Genomic DNA, 21425 nt, shown 5'->3' with positions numbered 1-21425 from the left:
TATAGGTCGCACGCGCTGCGTAAATCCTCTTACAAGCCACCTTTCCGTTTGTGCGGTTATTGTTGGTGACTCGTACATATTCAACACCACGCGAGAGATGCCTGAAAGTGCGAATCACGACCGCACCCATAAGAACACATGGCGACTCATCACAGAGCCCCTAAGAATACACGACAGGCGAATCACCGCCACCACCTATAGCAAAAAAGGCGAATCACGACCACGAGTTTTCCATACGAGTCGCCGCCGCAGCCTATACCCACAACGTTAGCATGCGACCGATTACTATACTGAAAAGGTTTACCGTACCACCACAAGACATAAGAGCCGCTTGCCACCCCCACCATAAGACGCAATAGCCGTATGCCACCTCCGCCATAAGACATAAGAGCCGCTTGCGACCGATCCCTATGCTGAAAAGGGTTACCGTGCGACCACAAGACACAATAGCCGCTTGTCACCCCCGCCATAAGACAAAAGAACCGCTTGCCACCCCGGGTTTCCCAGCCGCTTGCGACCCCCGCCATAAGATATAAGAGCCGCTTGCCACCCCCGCCATAAGACGCAATAGCCGCTCACCACCCCCGCCATAAGAAATAAGTGCCGCTCACCACCCCCGGTTTTCCAGCCGCTCATGACCCCCGCCATAAGAAATAAGAGCCGCTCACCACCCCCGCCATAAGACGCAATAGCCGCTCACCACCCCCGCCATAAGAAATAAGAGCCGCTCACCACCCCCGCTTTCCCAGCCGCTCACCACCCCGCCATAAGAACCCCTGCCACATCACGAGCGATCTACTATACTACTCCCGACGCAGAGGGGGTTGGCCTCGAAATGAATGAGTCTCGTAGGCCTGAACTCGCTCGTTGCACAGTGCACACCCCTACACCAGTTCATCCAAACGGTATTAGACCATGTTTTCCAGAAAAACCAGTCGGACAAATCTTACCATGAATTCTCGTGATGAAGCCATATTTTCTGCGTGTCTCGCTCATTGGCTACAGTACCCAACACAGTGACCTTGGATATGTAAAAACTATCACGGGATATCACATACATATTAACAGATAGCTCTGGCACCGTGTCGACCCGAAATTATACCCTTTACGGTCCATACTTTAATAAGCCTTGAAGGGGTAAAAATTTGCGTTGCAGTAATTTGCATATGCGAGTCTGTAACGATGATCCTATCCTCCTGTCTCGCGCTAATCGAACAGTTATTACGAAAATATGATGATTATTTAGCTCAGTGGTTCTTAACCTTGCCACCAGCGCCCCCCAGGGGGCGCTGGCGATCTTGAAGGGGGGCGGAAACGCTCAGGGGGCGATATGGGGGGCGCTGGGCTCAGGGGGGCGGTATGGGGGGCGCTGGAGAAAAATGGCTTCGCAGTAGATGATGTGGTGATAGGACATATCCTTAATGAGTATTCAGAGCAAATTAACACCGAAAACGTCGATACATATAGCCTTCAAAATACATATAGGTTTAATTGTCCATGGGCGCCTAAATGACTGACACCGAATGTTCCTGTCTTGGCAATCAGAACCCCAGAAGACGAATTCCATCTGGCAGGGAAAAATTATATGTCAGTAAAGAAATATCAACCTGAAATCGTGTGCGTCTTTTAGTTTAGTACGATTGGGCGACAGGGATATTCCTGCTGGGCGATATCCCCGTTGAGCGATTCTATATTTTTTGATATTGCAGACAGGGGGTCAGGAAATAACATTATGCAACGAAGTCATACCAACGGGTTCGCCCGCCCGAATATGTTTAATTATTAGTAACGGGCCCTACAGTTTCCAAGAAACCTCACAATGTTCGCTTTAAGTTTTGATTAGTCTGCGCACACTCAACGACTCACTGCGCTGACCCTTGGACAACAGTGCGTAACGACTTAAAAAAGGTAATAACTCCGGATTTGTTGTGCGCAACGTAGATTTTCTGTGTGCAGAGACCGTGTCAGTACTGCGCACGTGCGCAGCTTAGAGGGAACATTGCACCTCACTCAGCTCTACCGGTAAATGCGTTTACGTGAGCAGAGAGAGGATAAAAATTGATCTCAATTTACATGCAATTCCCGGTGATATTGACCAATTCAATCATTAATTAGTGAATTTTTTCGCACTTCGCGCGAATAGACGTGAATAGCTGCCTAAGTAAATGGACACCCAATGTAGATACCTAATAGGCTATCAGCAAATAGCGGACAGCCTAATGGGGGTCTGGGAGTGAAGTCCTCCGGAAGTTTGGTTTATCACCCGATGGGGCCCAAGACCAACGTTTTTAGTTTGGGGGGGGGGCTGACGAAGTGCTGTTACGGCCCTGGTAACGAATAATTGTACTTGCGAGCACGCCCGAATATGTTTAATTAATAATTACGTGCCCTTTATTTTCCTATACAACAGCTCACTCAGTGCTACTGGTAAATCTGATTACGTGGGCTGAGAGGATAAAAAGTTTATATAGCGACTTATATATGTAATTACCACCTATTCATTCATGCATTATGGAAAATTTTGGTACTTAGGGCGACCAGGCCACACAAACTTTGCTGACCATCAAAATCACGATATGTGGTTCGTGGGGGCGAAGCCCTCAGAAGTTCGGTTTATCACGCTATGGGTGCGCAAGGCAATCGTTTTTAGGGGGGTTAACGAAGTGCTGTTACGGCCCTCCCTCTTACTCATTGTCTTTATTACATTCCTTACAATATGAAGTTGGGGGGGGGGGGCGCTGGAGCACGATAATTTTTGAAAGGGGGCGCTGGAAGAAAAAAGGTTAAGAACCACTGATTTAGCTGAAGAAAGCAGAAAGTCAATTTGACGTCGTTTTTTCAGTCTGTCGCAGGATCAGACGGGCTGATATACTGTATGTTTGCCACTACACCAGCTTCCAAACCAGGCTTTTGGTTACGCTATAATTATAGTGAGAAAATATTAATTCAGTACGCTTGTGAGAGCTACGATTAGTGGTGCGTCGTAAGTTAAACAAATTTTTACAATTGCGTCGCAACCAAGGGCGTAGCCAGAAAAAATCTTTGGGGGGGGGGGGCGAAAAATTCGATGACGTAAATGAGTCCCTCCCACCTAAAGATAAGGAAAAATGGGCTAAAACGATGGTCTTGGGCCCCTATTGGATGATTAACACAACATCTGAGGCGATCTTTATGCATATATTCCGCTCATATAAAGTGATGTGTGATTGTAGAAAACTCTGACGTCAATACTTCCGCGCGAAGCGCGAAAATTTTTTGGTTAAAGAATGAAATTTGTTCATTATATTGTTACTTGCATATTACAAATACGTTTTCATTATCAGATTTACCGGCAAAGCTGATAGAAGTGGTGTCATCGAACATTCAGGGCTAGTACGCTAGTACACTTGAACTATGTTCATAACACACGGCAAGACTATTTAGAGCATTGGTTCTCAACCGGTGATCCGCAAAGCCTTTTCAAGGGATCCACGAAAATTCCAAATTTGCAAAATGGTTGCTAACCTAATAATAATAAGCTATTTTTGGTTTGTTTTAAATTAGAGAGATGATGAAGCACTTTCGCTTCATAAATGCTGAAAGTTCAGGACTCACATAAACAGAAAATGGCCGTCTGGGATGGAATATTCCACCGCGCAAAGTCATTTTAATTGCCAATAGCCTACTTATACGAACACAATGCTATTCATGAATGTTTTGCTGGGGTTTTAGAAATAATTGTATGCAGAGATCCATTTTCTCCTATGAAATACACCGACCGCTATTCCAGAATATAACTTCACGATGAGCTGCTATAGATAGAAATGACTAGGCTGGAGGATATATTGATCCATGTATGTTGCCATCATAGCCAAATGTGTCGTCGGACGCGTTACGCGTTATTATTACATTCGCCTCCACCTATCTCTGTGGAAATTGATTCTCGGCACTCGTTCATATCGAATCGACGACGTGGATTTTCAAGACATAGCCCTGTATTTCAAGAAATGCAGCTACAGAATTCGCTTTAAAATAATAAAAAGTCGATGTTATTTTCAAGAAAGGTAATGTCGCTGTTGTTTATCACTAGCCTACAGATAATAATTGCACAAGACAGATGAAGGTTGCATGATAATAGGGGCAAATTTGAAATAAGAACTGGGGGTCCGCCGGGGTACGTGAAGGTGCAAAGAGGGTCCGCGACGACAAAAAGGTTGAGAACCACTGATTTAGAGTTTGTATAGGGTGGACGCTGGGCGGGACAGTTGTCATTTATTGCTGTTACTTCATGACTTGCGGAGAAAGCTGTCAACACTCAAGAAATCGCTCATACACAAGGTCGTAGCCAGAATTACCTTTTTTTATTGCGGGGGGGGGGGGGATTTTTATGAGTCTAGGGAAACTCTCCCGTGGGAACACCTCGCAGAACCGTACATCCTGCCATGGACAATTTCATCACTACCATTTATTGAGTCGATTCTTAGACGAACGCACACACATACCCTATGGAAGTTTCCAGTTGCTTCCAGTTGAAAAGCTGTGTTCATTTCGGACCTAGTCGCGCGGAGCGTACATATTTTCGAATAAATGAAAGTATTTGATCAATAATATTGGTGCGTGTATGTGAGCAAGTGGATTCCATTCTTAATAATTACTTCGTTGGAGCACGGTTATTTAGTGACCTCTGGTAAAGATTGATGCTAGTTTAGAGATTGGAATTGCTGATATATATACCAGACCAAATTACAAAACTCCTTTGATCAGACTCGTGCGATTTCAAATTAGCACTTTTTAAAGGGAGGACTGGCGATATTTTCCTGTGCCAGTCGCATTTATGTCGGAGAAGTCTGATTGCAGGGACAGGATCATTAGGCGCCAGCCATTTAAGTACCCGAAAATCTATATCGAATACATGAGTCGGTTTTATGGCCGTCAATCATTTTGGGAGCGCACTTTGCGGAGTCGCATGTAATAACCTACTTTAAATGTCTTCGTGTGTCCCGTAACGGGAATTGTCGGAGCTAACAGTCCTCAATCCCTATACTGAACGGACAACCCTAAACTCAATCAACCCAACGACCTTGAGTTACTCTCGTGTATCTACTGGTACTGCTGTATTCTCATAATTAAGAATGCAGCTAAAATCAATTGTGGGTATTTGCAGAAGATTTTTTTTTCGGGACACCGATAATAAAATCAGGACAGTTATGATCATGGATCTCCTATTAGGTTTATTTGAATTATTCCACGTCAGAAAAAGTAACAATTATTCACGATTTTCACTCGCACTTGATCCGGATTTTCATTCGCACCATTCGCACCACCTTCGCAATTTTTTTCATTCGCACTAGTGCGAACCGTCACACAGGTTGAGAAGCACTGGTATACAGTGTTTTACATCGTTAATTTGAGTATACAATTCCTGGCGAAGTCGAAACTACCAAAAATAAAATCTGAAAAATGCCAAAAATAAGCTATTTTTGGTATTTTTTCGCATATGCCAAAATAACAGGGCCCGAGTTTTGTTGATTAGTAGTTGATACAGGGCGGTGCTAACCAACTGGCTTTATTCACACGAGGCCGATGACAGATTCGCGTGATTTTTAATGCCACGGGTACTTCATAGCAGAATTGGCCAACTGCTGCAAGGCTCTTGGTAACAAATATGTGATAAACAGTGCCAAATAATTGGACTATACTAATATATACACAGGAATGAGTTTCGACAGTCCTAATTAAATTTAAAATGGCGGAGTTCATCTTTCTCTGCATATAGGGTCATCAAAGTAAATCAGCGGTAGTCCACAATTCTACAACAAAAGCGGCACGAATACGAGCTGGGCAAACTTTTCCACCAATTGTATAAATGTATGATGTATATATATTGTATATATGTATATTTATTCCTCGATTCAAAATAAATGACCACTCAATCTGGATATTTCAAACACCTAGCAAAATGCAATGACGAATGGATGCCTCATACATCGAAAAGGCAACTTTGGCTTGAATTGTGACTTGACTCGTGACCTGACCTGACTTGACTCGAGTCAACTCCAAAATCTGATTGACTTGACTTGACTCGAGTCACCTTCGAAGATCGATTGACTTGACTTGACTCGAGTCAAAATGTGCAATGACTCGAAATGACTTGTGACTCGAAAGTATCGTGACTTATCCCAACACTCTCTCAATACTATTGTATTTGTAGATTCCTGGTCAGTGTTGGCGACTGACACATTTCAGTGCTGAATTTGCGAATATTGGCACTTTTTAAAGCTTTTTGGTACCGTAAATTTAAATATTAACACCTTTATGATACTTTCTGGTCTGTTCAAGCCTCTCAAACAATGAGGACTTGTTTCAAGCTCCTTTAAAAGGAGTAACAAGTGTTTCTACGGAGGTAGGCTACAGTAGTCTTTGTTCTTAAAAAATGAAAGAGGTACCTCTGAGCTCATTCGCGTGCCGCTCCTTAAATGCTTGGGAGGCTGCAGCTCAACCGCCTTATGTGGAGAAAAAAAAAGAATCTTCCACCCCCCCCCCAGATGCCCACGAGCTTTTTCTAGTAGTAGCCTGCTAGAACTCATTCTTTTTTACGTTATGATATTTTGAAGAGAAACATATAAATGGCGCCCACACCCTTTTAGCAGTCGGTAGCCTTGTTCCCGGTAAGACCTGATCTTATTCACCCTGATGAATCTTTTTTCGCAGGTGATAGAGTTTTGTTAATGCATGTCCGAGTTCAAGGACCTGGAGACGCGGTCGACCAAATCAATTTGCTCCGCGGCTGGTGCTCGGAGATGCTGGTCTTGAGGTGAGCGAGTGCCATATATTGTATTCCGCGCGATGAGGAAAAATAGGCAGTATAGAAAATTTTCAGCTTGTCTAAATTAGTTTAGCACTAGAATTATAGGTACACAGTTTTATGCAAATGGATTAGAATTAGCAGTACTGAATTGGATTCATAAAAACTTGGAAATTCCTATTTAGAAATTTTGTATACAACAAAAATCAAGTCCAGCTGGTATCAAATCAGAATTTACTGTCATAATAAGCATGATAATGACGAATATCTGTACATCACTCTTGGCTCGTTTCGCACGATACAGTTCTCGTGTAAAATTTTAAGGAAAACCAGAACTTAGATTAGAATTGCAAGTAGCGCATAGAAACACTTCACAAATTCGATTACAATTAGATTAGCGGCGCTTGACTCTAATTAGTCTAGCTGTCCAAGTGATTAACTTTGTCATTTGTGGAATATAAGTTGTAGTTGTAGTTGTGTGCACCAACCTTGGCTCGTTTTGCAATACGGTGTACGGTGTACATGTAGAATTTCCAGTAGAATCAGAATATTGATTAAAATAGAAGTTAGTGAGTAGAAACATTTCATATACTAGATCAGAATTATATCACCGGAATTTCGCTCTAATTAGTGTAATTATACTAACTATATGACATCGTTAGACAACGTTTGAAACGAAAAACACATTTTATTTTATTTTTTAGAAAAGGCATTTGTTTAAAACACTGTTTAATACATGTTTTAAACAAAGTGTTTTAAAACACCGTTTGTTTTGAATGGTAGCCTAAGCCTATGTGTTGACGTAGGGTTACCATACGTCCTCTTTTTTGACTTTTTTAAAAGTGTCCTCGGAGGACGCCCTTTTGTCCTCTTTTTTGAGATTTTGTCCTATTTATAGAAAAATTCGACTGATATGCCGTAAAGCAGCACCGAAGTGACGCCCCAGCAGGTATTTCGGAGCTGAGTGGAAAGTTTACTTTTTTATTTTAGTCAACCTACCACAAAGTTGGATATTTACCATTTTTTGAGAATTCTACTCCGGTTTTGCAAGTCTGAAAATTCTGAAAAAGTGTCCTCTTTTCAGATTATAAAAATGTTGTAACCCTAGTTGACGGCAGTTGACATACAAATTGAATTTACGAATTGACTCCAGATTTTCATTAATCTAGAAATTTTCTTCGAGCTACGCACGATTCAATGCGACTTCATGGTGCCCTTTGCAATCTGAGCCGCACAGTACAGATGCAAACGGTGGCGAGATAGCATAGTGGTAGGCTACGTTTCACAGCTGCATGCAACACGAATGTGTTGCGCGTGCGGTTCCGAGATCGGCTTCAGAATTCCTACCAAGTGTTGGAGGTCAATCTACAGGCTTTGCCTCGCCATCTGATCCGCGTAAGCAGCGTCTTAAAAATCCTAGACAAGATAGCGTAATGGTGAAGCGTCCGGCTTCTTGATCGGTAAGTCGTGGGTTCGATCCCCGGCCGGGTCCGACCAAAGACCTGATTAGTAACACTGGTATCCATGACTCATGCATTACTGGGAGAGCATGGAGGGGTGGTGCATGACTTAGAAAGCCGTAAAGGCTATATCTGCACTTCCTTGTCCAGCGGCATATGCACATCATGCACTCATGGTATGCATATGCACAGATCGTGTGTATGTGTATCATGAGTCGGTGTATATGCCGCAAAAACATCAAGAACAAAAATAAACTACGTCCTTTCCCTTACGTCCTTTCCCTAGAAGTGGGCTGTGCTATAAGTCGGTAAATACGGAATGATAATGAAGAATGCCGGCGTAGTGTAAAATGACCAATGTAGTCGAAATACCATGAATATGAAACACGACAAATACAAGAGATGCGAACAGCAGCGGAAAATGGGCACTATATAGAAATACCAACTTGTAATCGTGTGCTCCCCACGAAAGAAATATATTTCTGGTACGTTTCCAATATCTTTCCACTATACCGACAATCCTGATGGGAGGTCAAGAAATACCAGCATTCAAAAAAGACACATTTTTGGCAGCAGTCATTTTTCAGAATGCCACCGTATTTGAACCGCACCTGAAAGCATTTTCAAAAATATCCACCATAGCACACGAGCGATATCCGTGATGTGAAGGTTTATCATCTTCTTAACCCTTTGCGACACCACAGAGTCGCACGTGTGTTGTGGTGCATATTTTAAAAATATTTTTGCTTCAGTGCGAATACGGTGGCTTTTTGAACAAAATGGCTCCATTGGCTTGACTTCAAATTGAGACCACATCCTGTTTAGAGCGTGGGTTCCCCTCCTCCACTCGTCATGTTATTATCTAGTGTCGTCTAATAAAACGAAATATAAATGCTGTGATTCGATTCTATCAATAAATCACGTGGCTTGAACGGATACGCGCACATCTGTTGTCGCGCACTGTTGACCGAAGGATCGCGCACTGAGTTGGTGTGTTTGCGCAGACTCGTGAAAAATTAGAGGGAACATTGGTCACGCCGTGGAAACATTCCAACGCCAATTCGATCACTGTCGGTCGGAAAATGACCGAGACCATTCCTCCCATTTCAGCCTCAGGTTCTGTTCGACATCAACACTTCTGTGTGTAACGTTTCCCCAATTATGACTCACGATAACTCGTGACACTGGCTCGAATATATTAAACATGAGCATCAAGTCTGGCCGCATCGACAGTGGCGCGGCATCCAACATCCCATTCACTCTATAGTCTTCATTTTGACAAATCTCTGCCAGGTATTTAATCCTCATTAATCCGGTGATCCAAACGTCATCCAACGGAAAATATCTCATCCGTCTTGAAATGCGGAATAAGTTAGCCGTTAAATTTACGGGCATTGAATACCATCCACCCCGACAATATGGCGGCCAATAACTAGGGGAATATAATTCCTCCGGCATATACCATTTGCTATTTTGATATCTATTTGGTGTGTCACTCTGTTTATAACTATAAACACACATAATAGGCATATTGATTGTCGAGGATTCGATGCTTTCCGCATGTAGAGAAGTTTTGTCGATGATGTTGTCGATGTAGGAAGCAAAATTTGGTACATGTAAAGACATATCGTCATCCGCGCTTGAGAATATCCAAGTTTTTGGAAGATGCTCTCCTGCCCATTGCATACTCGCGAGGATTTTGTCGGGAACATGCCTGCGGAATAGGGAAAAACACATGAATCTTTTACATTTATCATCAAGTCTGAGCAGAACATTCATAGAGGAACAATTCGATAACCGACACTCGTGCGTATTAGGGATGGTGCGAACGTTCAATCCCCGTTCGAGGTCGCTATGGGATATCCGAACACCGATAAAACCACGCAACAAAATCGAATGAAAGTATTTGGCTTGATTTTAGAATTGTTTCTGTCAACTTTGTGGTCACTGATTCCGAAAATGTAATTATTTCCGCACTCATCGATCATTAACCCTCTGTGGCTGTTAGGTGAGGGTGGGGTATGGTGGACGGGCTAAACTATATGCACTAGGTACATAATGGATAGCCCAAATCTCATTTAGTATCATGTCACCATCGTGGAGTTGTGCGTTTATGTCTCCCATACTGCGGGACCGTAACTGATCTGCACCCCAAACCACCCAAATAGGGGGGGGGCGAAATTATTTCGTGAACATAAATTATGGAGTATTTATTTGAAAATTTATGCAACTTCTTCATTTTTTCGCGCTGTGCGTGATTTAGAGGCGTAAAATATATTGCTGTTGGATACCCTTCCTAAAAAAATACGCATCATTTATAGAAAAGGGCATTTCGGCGTCGGCCACTACCGCTCCATGACGTACCGAAAAGGTTTTGGGCCTTGTAACATGTGACTTCGGGAAGTCTGCTTGGACGATCGGCAGCGAGAAAACTTTGGTCGAAAACAGCTACCCTAATGCTGACCGAAAACCTCGAAAGGCACCGAAATGGTTGGCGCCGAATGCTCGTCCTTTCAATCTGAACCCAACAGGATAAATACCATTCCGCAGAGAACAATTATTTGCCGGTGAAGAAATACCAATTTCAAATCGTGTAGATCTTTTAGTTTAGTACAGTGGTTCTGAAACTTGGCAGCGCGTCCCCCTTGGGGGGCATGAAAGCATCAGAAGGGGGCGCGAAGCGGTGGTCAACTGAAATTTTGTTTAGAGCTCCTCGCGATTTACCTTCAATTCATAGTTATTGCTCTGTGTATAGTCTGATTTTCATATTTTACAATCCTCTCATCAGCAACCATAACATTCCATGCCATCAAATTATCCGTCGGGATTGCTCGCATTCGGGTTGCATTCTGTAATATGACGATAAGGGGCGCGCGAAAATTTTCAGTATTATAAAGGGGGTGTGTCTAAAAAAGTTTGAGAAGCACTGCTGGTTTAGTACGTTTGGGCGATTTCAATATCTTTGGACATAGCAGAAAGAAGGTCGCGAAATAACACCATGCAACGAAGTCATTATACCAGCTGGTCAGCCCGAATATGATTAAATATTATGTCTACAGTAGGGTTGCCATACGTCCGGAATTTCCCGGACATGTCCGGAATTTCACTGTTAAAACTGCGTCCGGGAGGAATTTCTGAAATATGCCTAAATGTCCGGAATTTTGAAGGCTTGAAGTAAAGCTCATAATTTTTTTCGGTAATCAACATAACCAATACTATTTTTGAGCAGATTTATGCTGCATGAATTTTTTCTTCGCGTTGCGCGCGATTTAGTGTCACATATATTGGTTTTAATATGGGACTACCACCCTCGCAAAAATTACGATAAAAATAAATATAAATAACATTCATTTGCAACAATAAGTCTAATTGTAATCGCAATTACAAGATAACGGTATATTCATAGAGTCGGTTTGGGCCGTTTGGATGCTTTATTCAAAAATAGTGGTTCTAAACCGGGGGTAGTTTGCCTTTATTCTGGTGATCGCGAAGATGTTGAACGTAATCAGCTTCCAAAATAGGTCGCGAGTAAGTCTGGGCGAATGTGCCCACACTGCCCACCTTTAGTTAGTAATCAGCTCTTGAAATTTTGAGCTGGGCGAGAGGGCCACGGGACATTTTCAAATTGAAAATGGAGTCGGGACCATAGAACACCGGTCTGCGGTGTTCATTTAGTTCGGTGGTGCAGTGCGCACCGGAATTAGGCTGATAAATAATCTTATAGGTATGACATGAACATGACTTCACGATGTACCATTACGCTCCCTGCATTTTCGAAGTCATCATATTCCACCAGCTCTACTGCTTACTCCTAACACTTGGTAGAAGAACCAATGTTGTTGGCATAATTAATTGAAATTATTTAACGACCAGATGCATTTAGAAACCAGTTCCCAGAAGTTGCATTTATTACCCTACGGTGGGCCCAAGATCAGTGTTTATTTGGGCGGCGCGGGCTGAAAAAATGTGGCCTCGTCTCTGGTGACAACTTACAACACGCAACCACATACTCCTGAACCGGATCGTGACCACCTCTAGTCGAAAGACAAAGCTTTGCTAGTGTGACGTCATATTGATCGACAATGTGCTCATACCTCATTTTGAAATCCGCTAGTGGGGGCCAAAGAGTATCCGGAATCGGGGTTTCAAAAATATGGCAACCCTAGTCTACAGGCCCTACATTTTCCATGACTCCTCAGTCCTCACTCATCTCTAACGATGAATCTGATTTTGTGAGCAAATAGAGAACAAAAAATTGATAGAAATGTATATGCAATTCCCGATCATAACTGAATCTAACATGAACTATATAAATGGTTTGGTTTATCACCCTACGGAGATGAGGTTTTTTGGGACGTGGGGGTGGGTGGTGGTGGGTAACGAAGTGCTGTTATTATTATTATTATTATTAATATGCATCAGAATAGCGGCTTTTGGCTAGTGTAATAAAAATGTACACTACATCCAAGCTATTTTTCTCCGTTCAAGGGTCCAATACACCGGTAGCGGTTATCATATCATAGTTGTGTCTTTTCTGGTGTGACAATTTGTCATTGAAAATTTGATTGAACATTTGTTTTTACGTACATGTCGCACTTGATAACAGACAATGCAAAAATTTTCCAGATTTAATTTGCTATATTTGTGGATGTTTCATTGGCAATAACATGTCTATTAATATAGTGGAAGAGTCCAAGTAGTGAAAAGATTGTAGACTGCATAGTGCAGTGGTTCTCAAAATGAAGGGAATAAAAGCATCTGAGAGGAATCGCAAAGCCGCCTCAGAAAAATGATGTTTCTTAAACTAGGAATGAGTATAATTTGTGCTGGAACTTCCAAGTTTAAACAATGACAATAATTCTAATTATATTTCGAAATCCACGAGATAGCAGTCTAAATGCGTCAACACTTAGAAGAATATGCTTGTATCAGAATACTATTTAGCAGGGTTGTAACCAAGTCACAAGGTCCCGAGTCACCAGTCAATCTCACTTTTATAATTTTGACTCGAGTCAAGTCGAGTCATTTTCAATTCACCACAGAGTCAAGTCCGAGTCCAAGTCATTGAGTAGAGGATCGAGTCATAGCGTTTTGACTCGAATCCGAGTCCAAGTCATTATGTTCACTGTTCAGTTTTCAGTTCAGTTCAATTCAGTTCAACCCACTTTTTTCAACTCTTACCGAGTGATATAATGACTGGCATTCATAATAGTAATTTTCCTTAGTATTAATAGCTTATGACCAGGGCCTACGATAACTAATCTTAGGCCCCGTCCTGATCTTATTTTCCAAGTATCACGACTTAAAGACGAAGTACCAATAATGTGATAACTTTACTATTATTCGAGGTTACAATGAAATGTCTGTCTTGGCCGTCCTAGTCTAGAGCCATATGACTCGGTTAGAGTCACGCACAATGACTCGAGTACAAGTCGACTCAATACAGAAATTGACTCGAGTCCAGTCGAGTCATTTTACGCATTTGAAAAAATGACTCGAGTCAAGTCGAGTCACAAAAAAATCGTGACTCGAGTCATTACAACGCTGCTATTTAGTTGATTGCTTAGTGAAGCCATTACCTAGGAGACAATAGGCACGGTCATTATATCGGGAATAATTGTGCGTAGGAATGGTACGCACTGCACGCAGTTTTTATAGTTAGTTATCTATAGTTTGCTCCGGCTTGTTAAATCATGAGATTAACACTAACTTTATGCGCTGCGATCAACCGGTTTGTTGGCAATCGCTTGTGGTACGCGAAAGTATTCCAGGTAATACGCGAGTAGATTCTGTTATTATTTTCGACCGAAGAGAGTTATTAGTTAAAGTGGGTTTGATTTTGAATTTTTTGAAGTTTTTTGACTAGTGGTGTACAAACAATTCCATGCATCTCATCAACCCGGGCGGATAATTCCTATTTCGATAGAATTTGTTATTACCAGAGCGTTTTTTTTATATGATTGAAGCGTAAAGTCAAAAAATGTTCAAAATTGTTTACAAAGTCAAAATTATTTGACCCCTCCATTTTTTTCTATCCTAGACTTTGATATTTTGCAGCTTGTAGCCTACTTTATAGTCCTACCGTTGTAGACGGCCTATTGTCTGCTGATCGTGCATCATAATCTGTCGAACGAAACAAATAGGTTGATTTTAATTTTAATTATTATTTATTATTATTATTTATTATTAAATAATATTTATTATTATTATTTATTATTAATTATTTTAATTATTATTATTATTATGTGCGAAAACACCTAATTTGCTTACGTGAGGTCAAAATTTGGTCAAAATTAAGTTTTTTTAGTTCAAATTCCTCCAATTTCTAGGTATAAAAATCGCCCTAGTTAATACACCCCACATAGGTCAAATACGTGATTATGACGTCATAAATGGTGAAAACATTTTTGACCGCCTACGGCGATGGTAAATTATGTAGGTGGTACGCGAGCACTGCATAAAACCTCGAAGTGGTACGTGGGTGAAAAAAGGCTGGGAACCACTATGGTCTAGATTCGACTCATCGCCCCCTTTTGAAGCTCCAAACCGATCATCGCCCCCCAAATATTGGGAAACGAAAAACAGCACTTCGTCAGCCCCCCCCCCCAAAAAAAACGTTGGTCTTTTGCCCCATGGGGTGATACACCAAACCCAAGACCCCCTCAGCCAGTGGGCTTTTTGTCGCTGCATATCAGCTATACCCTATTTCATGTACTGTTATGTGAGTCACCGTATGTCGCCTAAACGCAACAAATTTATATCATTCATGTTTGAATCGGTCAATATGGTCGGGAATTGCATATATATATTGCTATCAATTTTTTTAGCCTCTTTCTGCTCACGTAATCAGATTTACCGGCAGAACTGAGTGTGGTGTGTTGAAAAAGGTAGGACCCCTGAATAATAATTAAACATCTTTGGGCGGAATCGCTATTATGACGCTATTTCGTGACCTCCTATATCTGCTATGTCAGAACATATGGAAATCGTCAAAACGTACCAAACTAAAAGCCGCACATGATTTCAAATTGGTATTTCTCTACTGGCCTAGCGGGATGGCATTATTCCTGTAGGGTTAAGGTCGCCAGGACAGGAACAATCCACGCATTGAGGCGCCTATGGTCAATGAAACATATGTACGGTATACATATCGAAGTTTTCGGTCAGCACAAGAGCATTCCTTTTCGGCCAAGGTCTTCTCGCTGCTGATCGTTTTGGCACACTTCTCGGAGTCGCATGTTACATGGGCTCTAACTTCATTTGTCTTGGTGCGTCGTGGTGCAGCAATGGCCGACGTCGAAGTCTCCCATTTCCATAAATCATGCGTATTTTCGTTGGGTGACAGGTACCCCAAAATCAAGATAAATGAAGATATCAGATCGCGCGCAGCGCGAAAATTTGTTGAAAAAGGTTCATGAATTTCTAAAAAATATTCTATGATTTATGTTATTTCACGAAATACGTTTGGTCCCCATTCGAGTTCGTCCAATTGGGGGGTTTGGGGTGCGGCAGTTATGGTCACAACTCCAATATATAGCCGTTTTAACGCGCCATCACCCCCTATCGCCCAATCGTTGTTTTCGCCCATAATCGCTCCCTTCGTCCGTTTTCGCCCCCCTATCGTCCCCTTCGTTATTTTCGCCCCCTAGACCACCAAATCGCCCCATGGGGGCGATATCGCTCACGTTGGGAACCACTGGTGTAAAGGATCATCTCATCCATGTACTGTAAGGTATGGAAATTCGGTAAATTGCATTGCAACAGGGTCGTTTATTTCAGATGTTTTGGTAGGCTACTGATATCCCTTATTCAAAAGGATATTCTTTAGATATTTTGTAGTACATGATTCGTCTGAGCTACGAACTCTAGAACAAATAGCCCTAAGGATGGCAGAAATCGACATTCTTATTGCTGGATGCTCGAGTTTCGAATCTGATAAGATGCCTGGCTGCGACCAGGTCCAGTACTACGGTGGTAATGGAAAGCTACTATCGAACAAAGTTTATTGATATATAGAGAACGGAATGTTCTCTCTCAACACACTGAAATAGCCCTATGTAGGCGATGTTGTGGTCCATTGTGGACAAGTACTGCAATGTCAGCAATTCATTACCGGTATGACAGTCACTCAACGGTTTTGATGGTTTTGCAACTGCAACACATTTTACACTGCACTCTTTATTTCAAGTTGTAAGGTAATAACTAAGGCGATTTTTTTGACATGTCAAAATAAGTCAAAATTTTGTCAAAATTGTACCGTTAGGTCAAAAAATTGTCAAAATTGTTTACAATTAGTCAACATTTTTTGCAACCTGCATTCCGTTTGTGTCGTAGATCAGTGCTCTTCAACCAGGGTTGTCGTACACCCTAGGGTGTACCAAAATTTTAAAAGGGTGTACCACTCACATGGGGTGTACAGGGGTGTACAGATCCGAATTACAATGGACCGATGACTATATAGCTATCACAATAAACTGCCAATTGTATGCTTCAGAACATCAATATGTTGACCGGACGTGCATTATCGTAAAATATGTTCATATCAGCTGTACGAGCTTGTAAGCGATATTCCTTTTGGTGTATCATAAGTAGAGCCCGACCGATTATCGGCTTGCCGATAATATCGAGTCGATATCACGCTTGGAGAGAAATATCGGTATCGGCCATTGAAGGTAAAAAAATATCGGCCATTTTCGTGACGTCACAACATGGTGGCAGGGAGTCAGAGAAGTCGATAGAAGACGTGAGGACGGTAAATTATAAAAATAAATGGCCAAGCTGCATATAATGCATACTGCATACAGGCAGTAGGCGTGCCTATCTGAAAAATATTTTAGATAACTAGCCACCGTTATGCCCCACTGACTTCGTGGGAATCCCCCTGCAGTAATCGATCACCATGAAGACAGAGAGCAGCTGGATGGATAGTTGTCTGCAGAAGATTTCAATCAGTAAGAAAAATGAGAACTTCAATCATGCTGGACTGACCCTCGTGATGATAGAGAAAAGCGTCGCGTCGAAATGTTTCTCTGAAGATAGTGCTATTGGTTCGGTATCAAGACCAACAGAGCTATTTATACCAGTAATGTATGAAGTCGTCTGACTGAGGCCTGCGGGGCCACCATGATAGGAAATATGCGAGCATAGAGGGAAAGAAAATCAAGCAAACGTGGAGTAAAGCCAATAATTGATACGAAAATATTTGATTCCATGCTGACATTAGCCAACTATTATTGATCAATTGATTGTTGAAATGCTGGTCATGGTCAAGGCCTAAGGGCAAGGGGATGGGTGGAGCAGTTGCAGATGTGGACAATTTGAGTTGATTTGGTCATCCTCTTTCAGCTATTTGTTAATGGTATGCTGAAGGCTCCAGGTGCACTGCCAGAAGAATATCAATATTTAGTGAAACCTTGAAGGAAAGATCCCCTGCAAGGGAGCGGTGGAACCGAAATGAAGACAGATTTCCAATTCTTGCTGTGCCACTAACTATGGTACCAAGTGGAAGACTGTGTTTAGTACTATATACATCATTTATGGAAGACCACAGAAGTTCACTCCTTGGAGAAAGGGCCGAGAAATTGTGCTTCGTGAACTGTAATCTGCAACTGCTGGATTGGTGCTTTTTTGATATATTTTTAGAGCCCCTAAATCATTTATTTCATGTTCAAGCATATCAATGGCTTTAAAGTTGTTGAAATAAATGCTCTGAGGTGTTAAATATGGGCCTTGAGCTAGATTCCACATATTTTGAATATCGGCTGAATATATTGGCGTTATCGGTGGAGGTACTGGATATCGGTGTTATCGGTATCGGCTCAGAAATCCAATATCGGTCGGGCTCTAATCATAAGCATATGTTTAGTGTGCACATCACTTCAATGTTGGTATGGACTTTTTGATTCCTTTTGGATTAGAAAAGGATGGAGATGACATGTGTTCCGCTTGCAATATCCGTCTATAATGATGCTTGAGGAAACCACTGCGACGGTTCAGAAATATTGAATTTGTACTTTCTATGAGCTCCTTATAGATAGCGCAGTGTACGTCATTACAGGGGCGTAGCCAGGATGTCTCGAGGGGGTCTAGTTTGAGAACCACTGTGCTAGCTGGTGGTCCGGATCCTCGAGCCCTGATTAGTAATTAACATTTCGAATACGTTGCAGCATTGTTCATCCTCATTTCAACAGGCCAGCACCTGCAGACATACAGTCGCATGTAGCCGAACAATATTTATTAAAAACGTATTAATTAAATTAGAGCGTGTTTTCGCGTCTGTTAATATGAAATTTGAAGTAACGAATAGGTTCTTAAATCTTTGAGAGATTTTAAACTTGAAAATTTTATTCACGCTTGCGCGATTCAGGGGGCAAGGATTTTTCGTATTTATATATAGTGTAATCTGAGTCCCACCGACCAAATGCAAACCGTAAAGGAGAATGATGCACCCCATAAAGAAATACCAAGACGGATTCGTATACGTGTATGCCTACACCCCCTCCGTCGCTTAATCATTCACGTGTGCCAAGAATGGATGAATAGTTGAGAGTAATATGAAACTACCCATATGATAGACGAAATAAATCTTCCACATGTAAAAGTTTTTAGCGCCCGCGTGACTACTGTTACAATTAAAACCTTCTGTACGCAAGGTATACCTCAAGAAATCAGTGATGGTGCAGAACATCACAAGCGTTCTCCGCGGTGTGAAGCTGTCAGTAGCCAATTTAACATGAGTAATATGCAGGGCCGAAACAGCACTTCGTCAGCCCCCCTAAAAAACGTTGATCTTGGGCCCCCATAGCGTCATAAACCAAACAGTAGACCCCTCATCGCGGTCTACGTTTCAACCGCTACTTTGTCAGCGAAATTTGTTATACACGCTAGTGCGCTAGTTTATAGCGTAAGATCGCGGGAGGCGTGAAATTTTCTACAATTCCTGATTGAATCCGTCAATAATATCAGAAATTGCATACATATTGTTATAAATTTTGTTATTGTATCTCTCTGCTCAGGTAATCAGATTTTCCTTAAGATTTACAATTGAAATGAATTGTTTTGGAAAATTTAGGGCCCGTGAATAAAAATAATTCGGGCGGGCCCCTTGGTGCACTCGGGGTTTTCAGTCAGCACAAGGGCGGTCCTTTTTGACCAATGTTTCTCCCTGCCGATCATTCTGGCACACTTCTAGGATCGCATTTTGTTACATGGCCTAAAACTTCATATGTCTTGGAGCGTTGTGGCGCGGTAATGGCCGACACCGAAATGCCCATTGCTATTAATCTTGCATATTTTTTCTTGGGGAAGGCTATCCTATAATCAAGAAATTTGACATTAAATCGAGCGTGGGACGAGAAAAATTGAATGAAGTTGAACAAATTTTAAAAATATACTCGATAAATTATGTTTATTCAAGAAATAACTTTGGGCCCCCTTCGAGCTCGCCCTCCCCAATTTACGGGTTTGGGGTGCGGCAGTTAGAGTCCTGATTATATGACGTCCAGATGGGCCATTACGACCCTACGCCGGAATGCGGTAATGTAAGGAATCGAAGCACGGCCGTGAATAACAAGGAGGTTGAACAGTTGAACACCCCTGGTCTAGGCTTACTATACGGAATCAATGAGTTATCCGGTCAGGGGTGTACCAGTTTCAAGTAAACCTTAAAAGGGTGTACCACGACGAAAAAGGTTGAAGAGCACTGTCGTAGATGATTGCACTGTCTTATCATTTTACATCTTGTAGCCTACTTTATAGGGGTGTCTGGCGCAGCGATCAACGAACTTTCTTTATCCTGGGTTGCTAAATCCTGATGAACGCGATAATCGACTTTTTGTTCAACCCAACTTCATTATCTCCGCCCTACATTCAATTGTGTTTGCGTCCAGAATCACCGCAAGACACGTTCCCTTACAATAATTCGTGTGCCAGATTTTCGTGACGGTCACTGCTGATTGAATACGCACGTTCTCCATTATAATCACCTGCTACCCATATTAATCCTTGTCTACTTGATACACTCATAGGCCTGTTCCCGAGTTATCGCGTCAGCCTAAACATATGTGTTGACCAATGTATAGAATGACAAACCGTCTACTGAAAATAAGTATGCCGTAAATGAAAAATGTACACCCCGATTTGCCAGCATATTTGTTGCTCTCTTTGCGAGCTGTGTGAGAGTTGATGCCTCCTCGATTTCAACCATATTATACTCTTTTGAGATATGCATCTCAGCTGGATGCTACAGATTTCCGTATCAGTGAAGCGCAGTAGGCTAATTCGTACGTCATGGTTGGTACACGAATCGGAAGCGTTGGAGACAATCAGCTGATATTGTAAAACCGCTTTAAATCCAACCCCATTGATCGATGATCACATGCTTTAGGACTATAAGTCCACATGTACAATTTATGCATGCACTCATGCAGGCATGTCATGCATATGTACGTAAAGATCGCGTGTAAGTGCATCACGGCGTTGCCACATTCGGTGTCAATTCTCAGGTATAATTTTCCCGACAACGTCCGTCTCAGTAAGTTAGATTCTCGACATTGGCCATTCTCGGTAATGTCCGTTCTCGGTAATGTCCATTCTCGGTAATGACCATTCTCGGTAATGTCCATTCTCGGTAATGTCCATTCTCTGTAATGTCAATATTCTCGGTAATATCTATTCTCGGTAATGACCATTCTCGGTAATGTCCATTCTCAATAATGTCCATTCTCTGTAATGTCAATATTCTCGATAATGTCCATTCTCTGTAATGTCAATATTCTCGGTAATGTCCATTCTCTGTAATGTCAATATTCTCGGTAATGTCTATTCTCGGTAATGACCATTCTCGGTAATATCCAATCTCGATAATGTCCATTCTCTGTAATGTCAATATTCTCGGTAATGTCCATTCTCGGTGGTGTCCATTCTCGGTAGCGTCCATTCTCTGTGGTGTCCATTCTCGGTAATGTCCATTCTGTGTGGTGTCCATTCGCGGTAATATCCATTCTCGGTGGTGTCAATTCTCGGTAATGGCCTTTCTCTGTGGTGTCCATTCTCGGTAATGTCCATTCTCTGTGGTGTCCATTCTCGGTAATGTCAATTCTCTGTGGTGTCCATTCTCAGTAATGTCAATTCTCGGTGGTGTCAATTCTCGGTAATGTCAATTCTCTGTGGTGTCAATTCTC

The 21425-nt window shown here is 42.0% G+C and overlaps 1 protein-coding gene across 2 annotated transcripts in view; it reads right to left on the bottom strand.

Annotated features, from left to right (window-relative positions):
* Positions 1 to 21425, bottom strand: part of LOC145458884 (beta-1,3-galactosyltransferase 1-like) — a 214785-nt gene that overhangs the window by 49324 nt on the left and 144036 nt on the right. The window contains exon 4 of one of the 2 annotated variants that reach the window (XM_080337384.1): positions 8929 to 9958. The exons of the other annotated variant lie outside the window; for it this stretch is intronic. Coding sequence (XP_080193510.1) covers positions 9310 to 9958 — 649 coding nt within the window. The 3' untranslated portion in view covers positions 8929 to 9309. Of the gene's footprint in view, positions 1 to 8928; positions 9959 to 21425 lie in introns of those variants that run through there. 2 annotated transcript variants of the gene reach the window in all.

Source organism: Botryllus schlosseri, chromosome 16, assembly GCF_051294905.1.
Source record: "Botryllus schlosseri isolate E-star chromosome 16, Bs_hap1, whole genome shotgun sequence".
Taxonomy (NCBI): domain Eukaryota; kingdom Metazoa; phylum Chordata; class Ascidiacea; order Stolidobranchia; family Styelidae; genus Botryllus; species Botryllus schlosseri.
The sequence above is the reverse complement of the archived record's forward strand: the minus strand, read 5'-3'. Positions and strand labels throughout refer to the sequence as shown.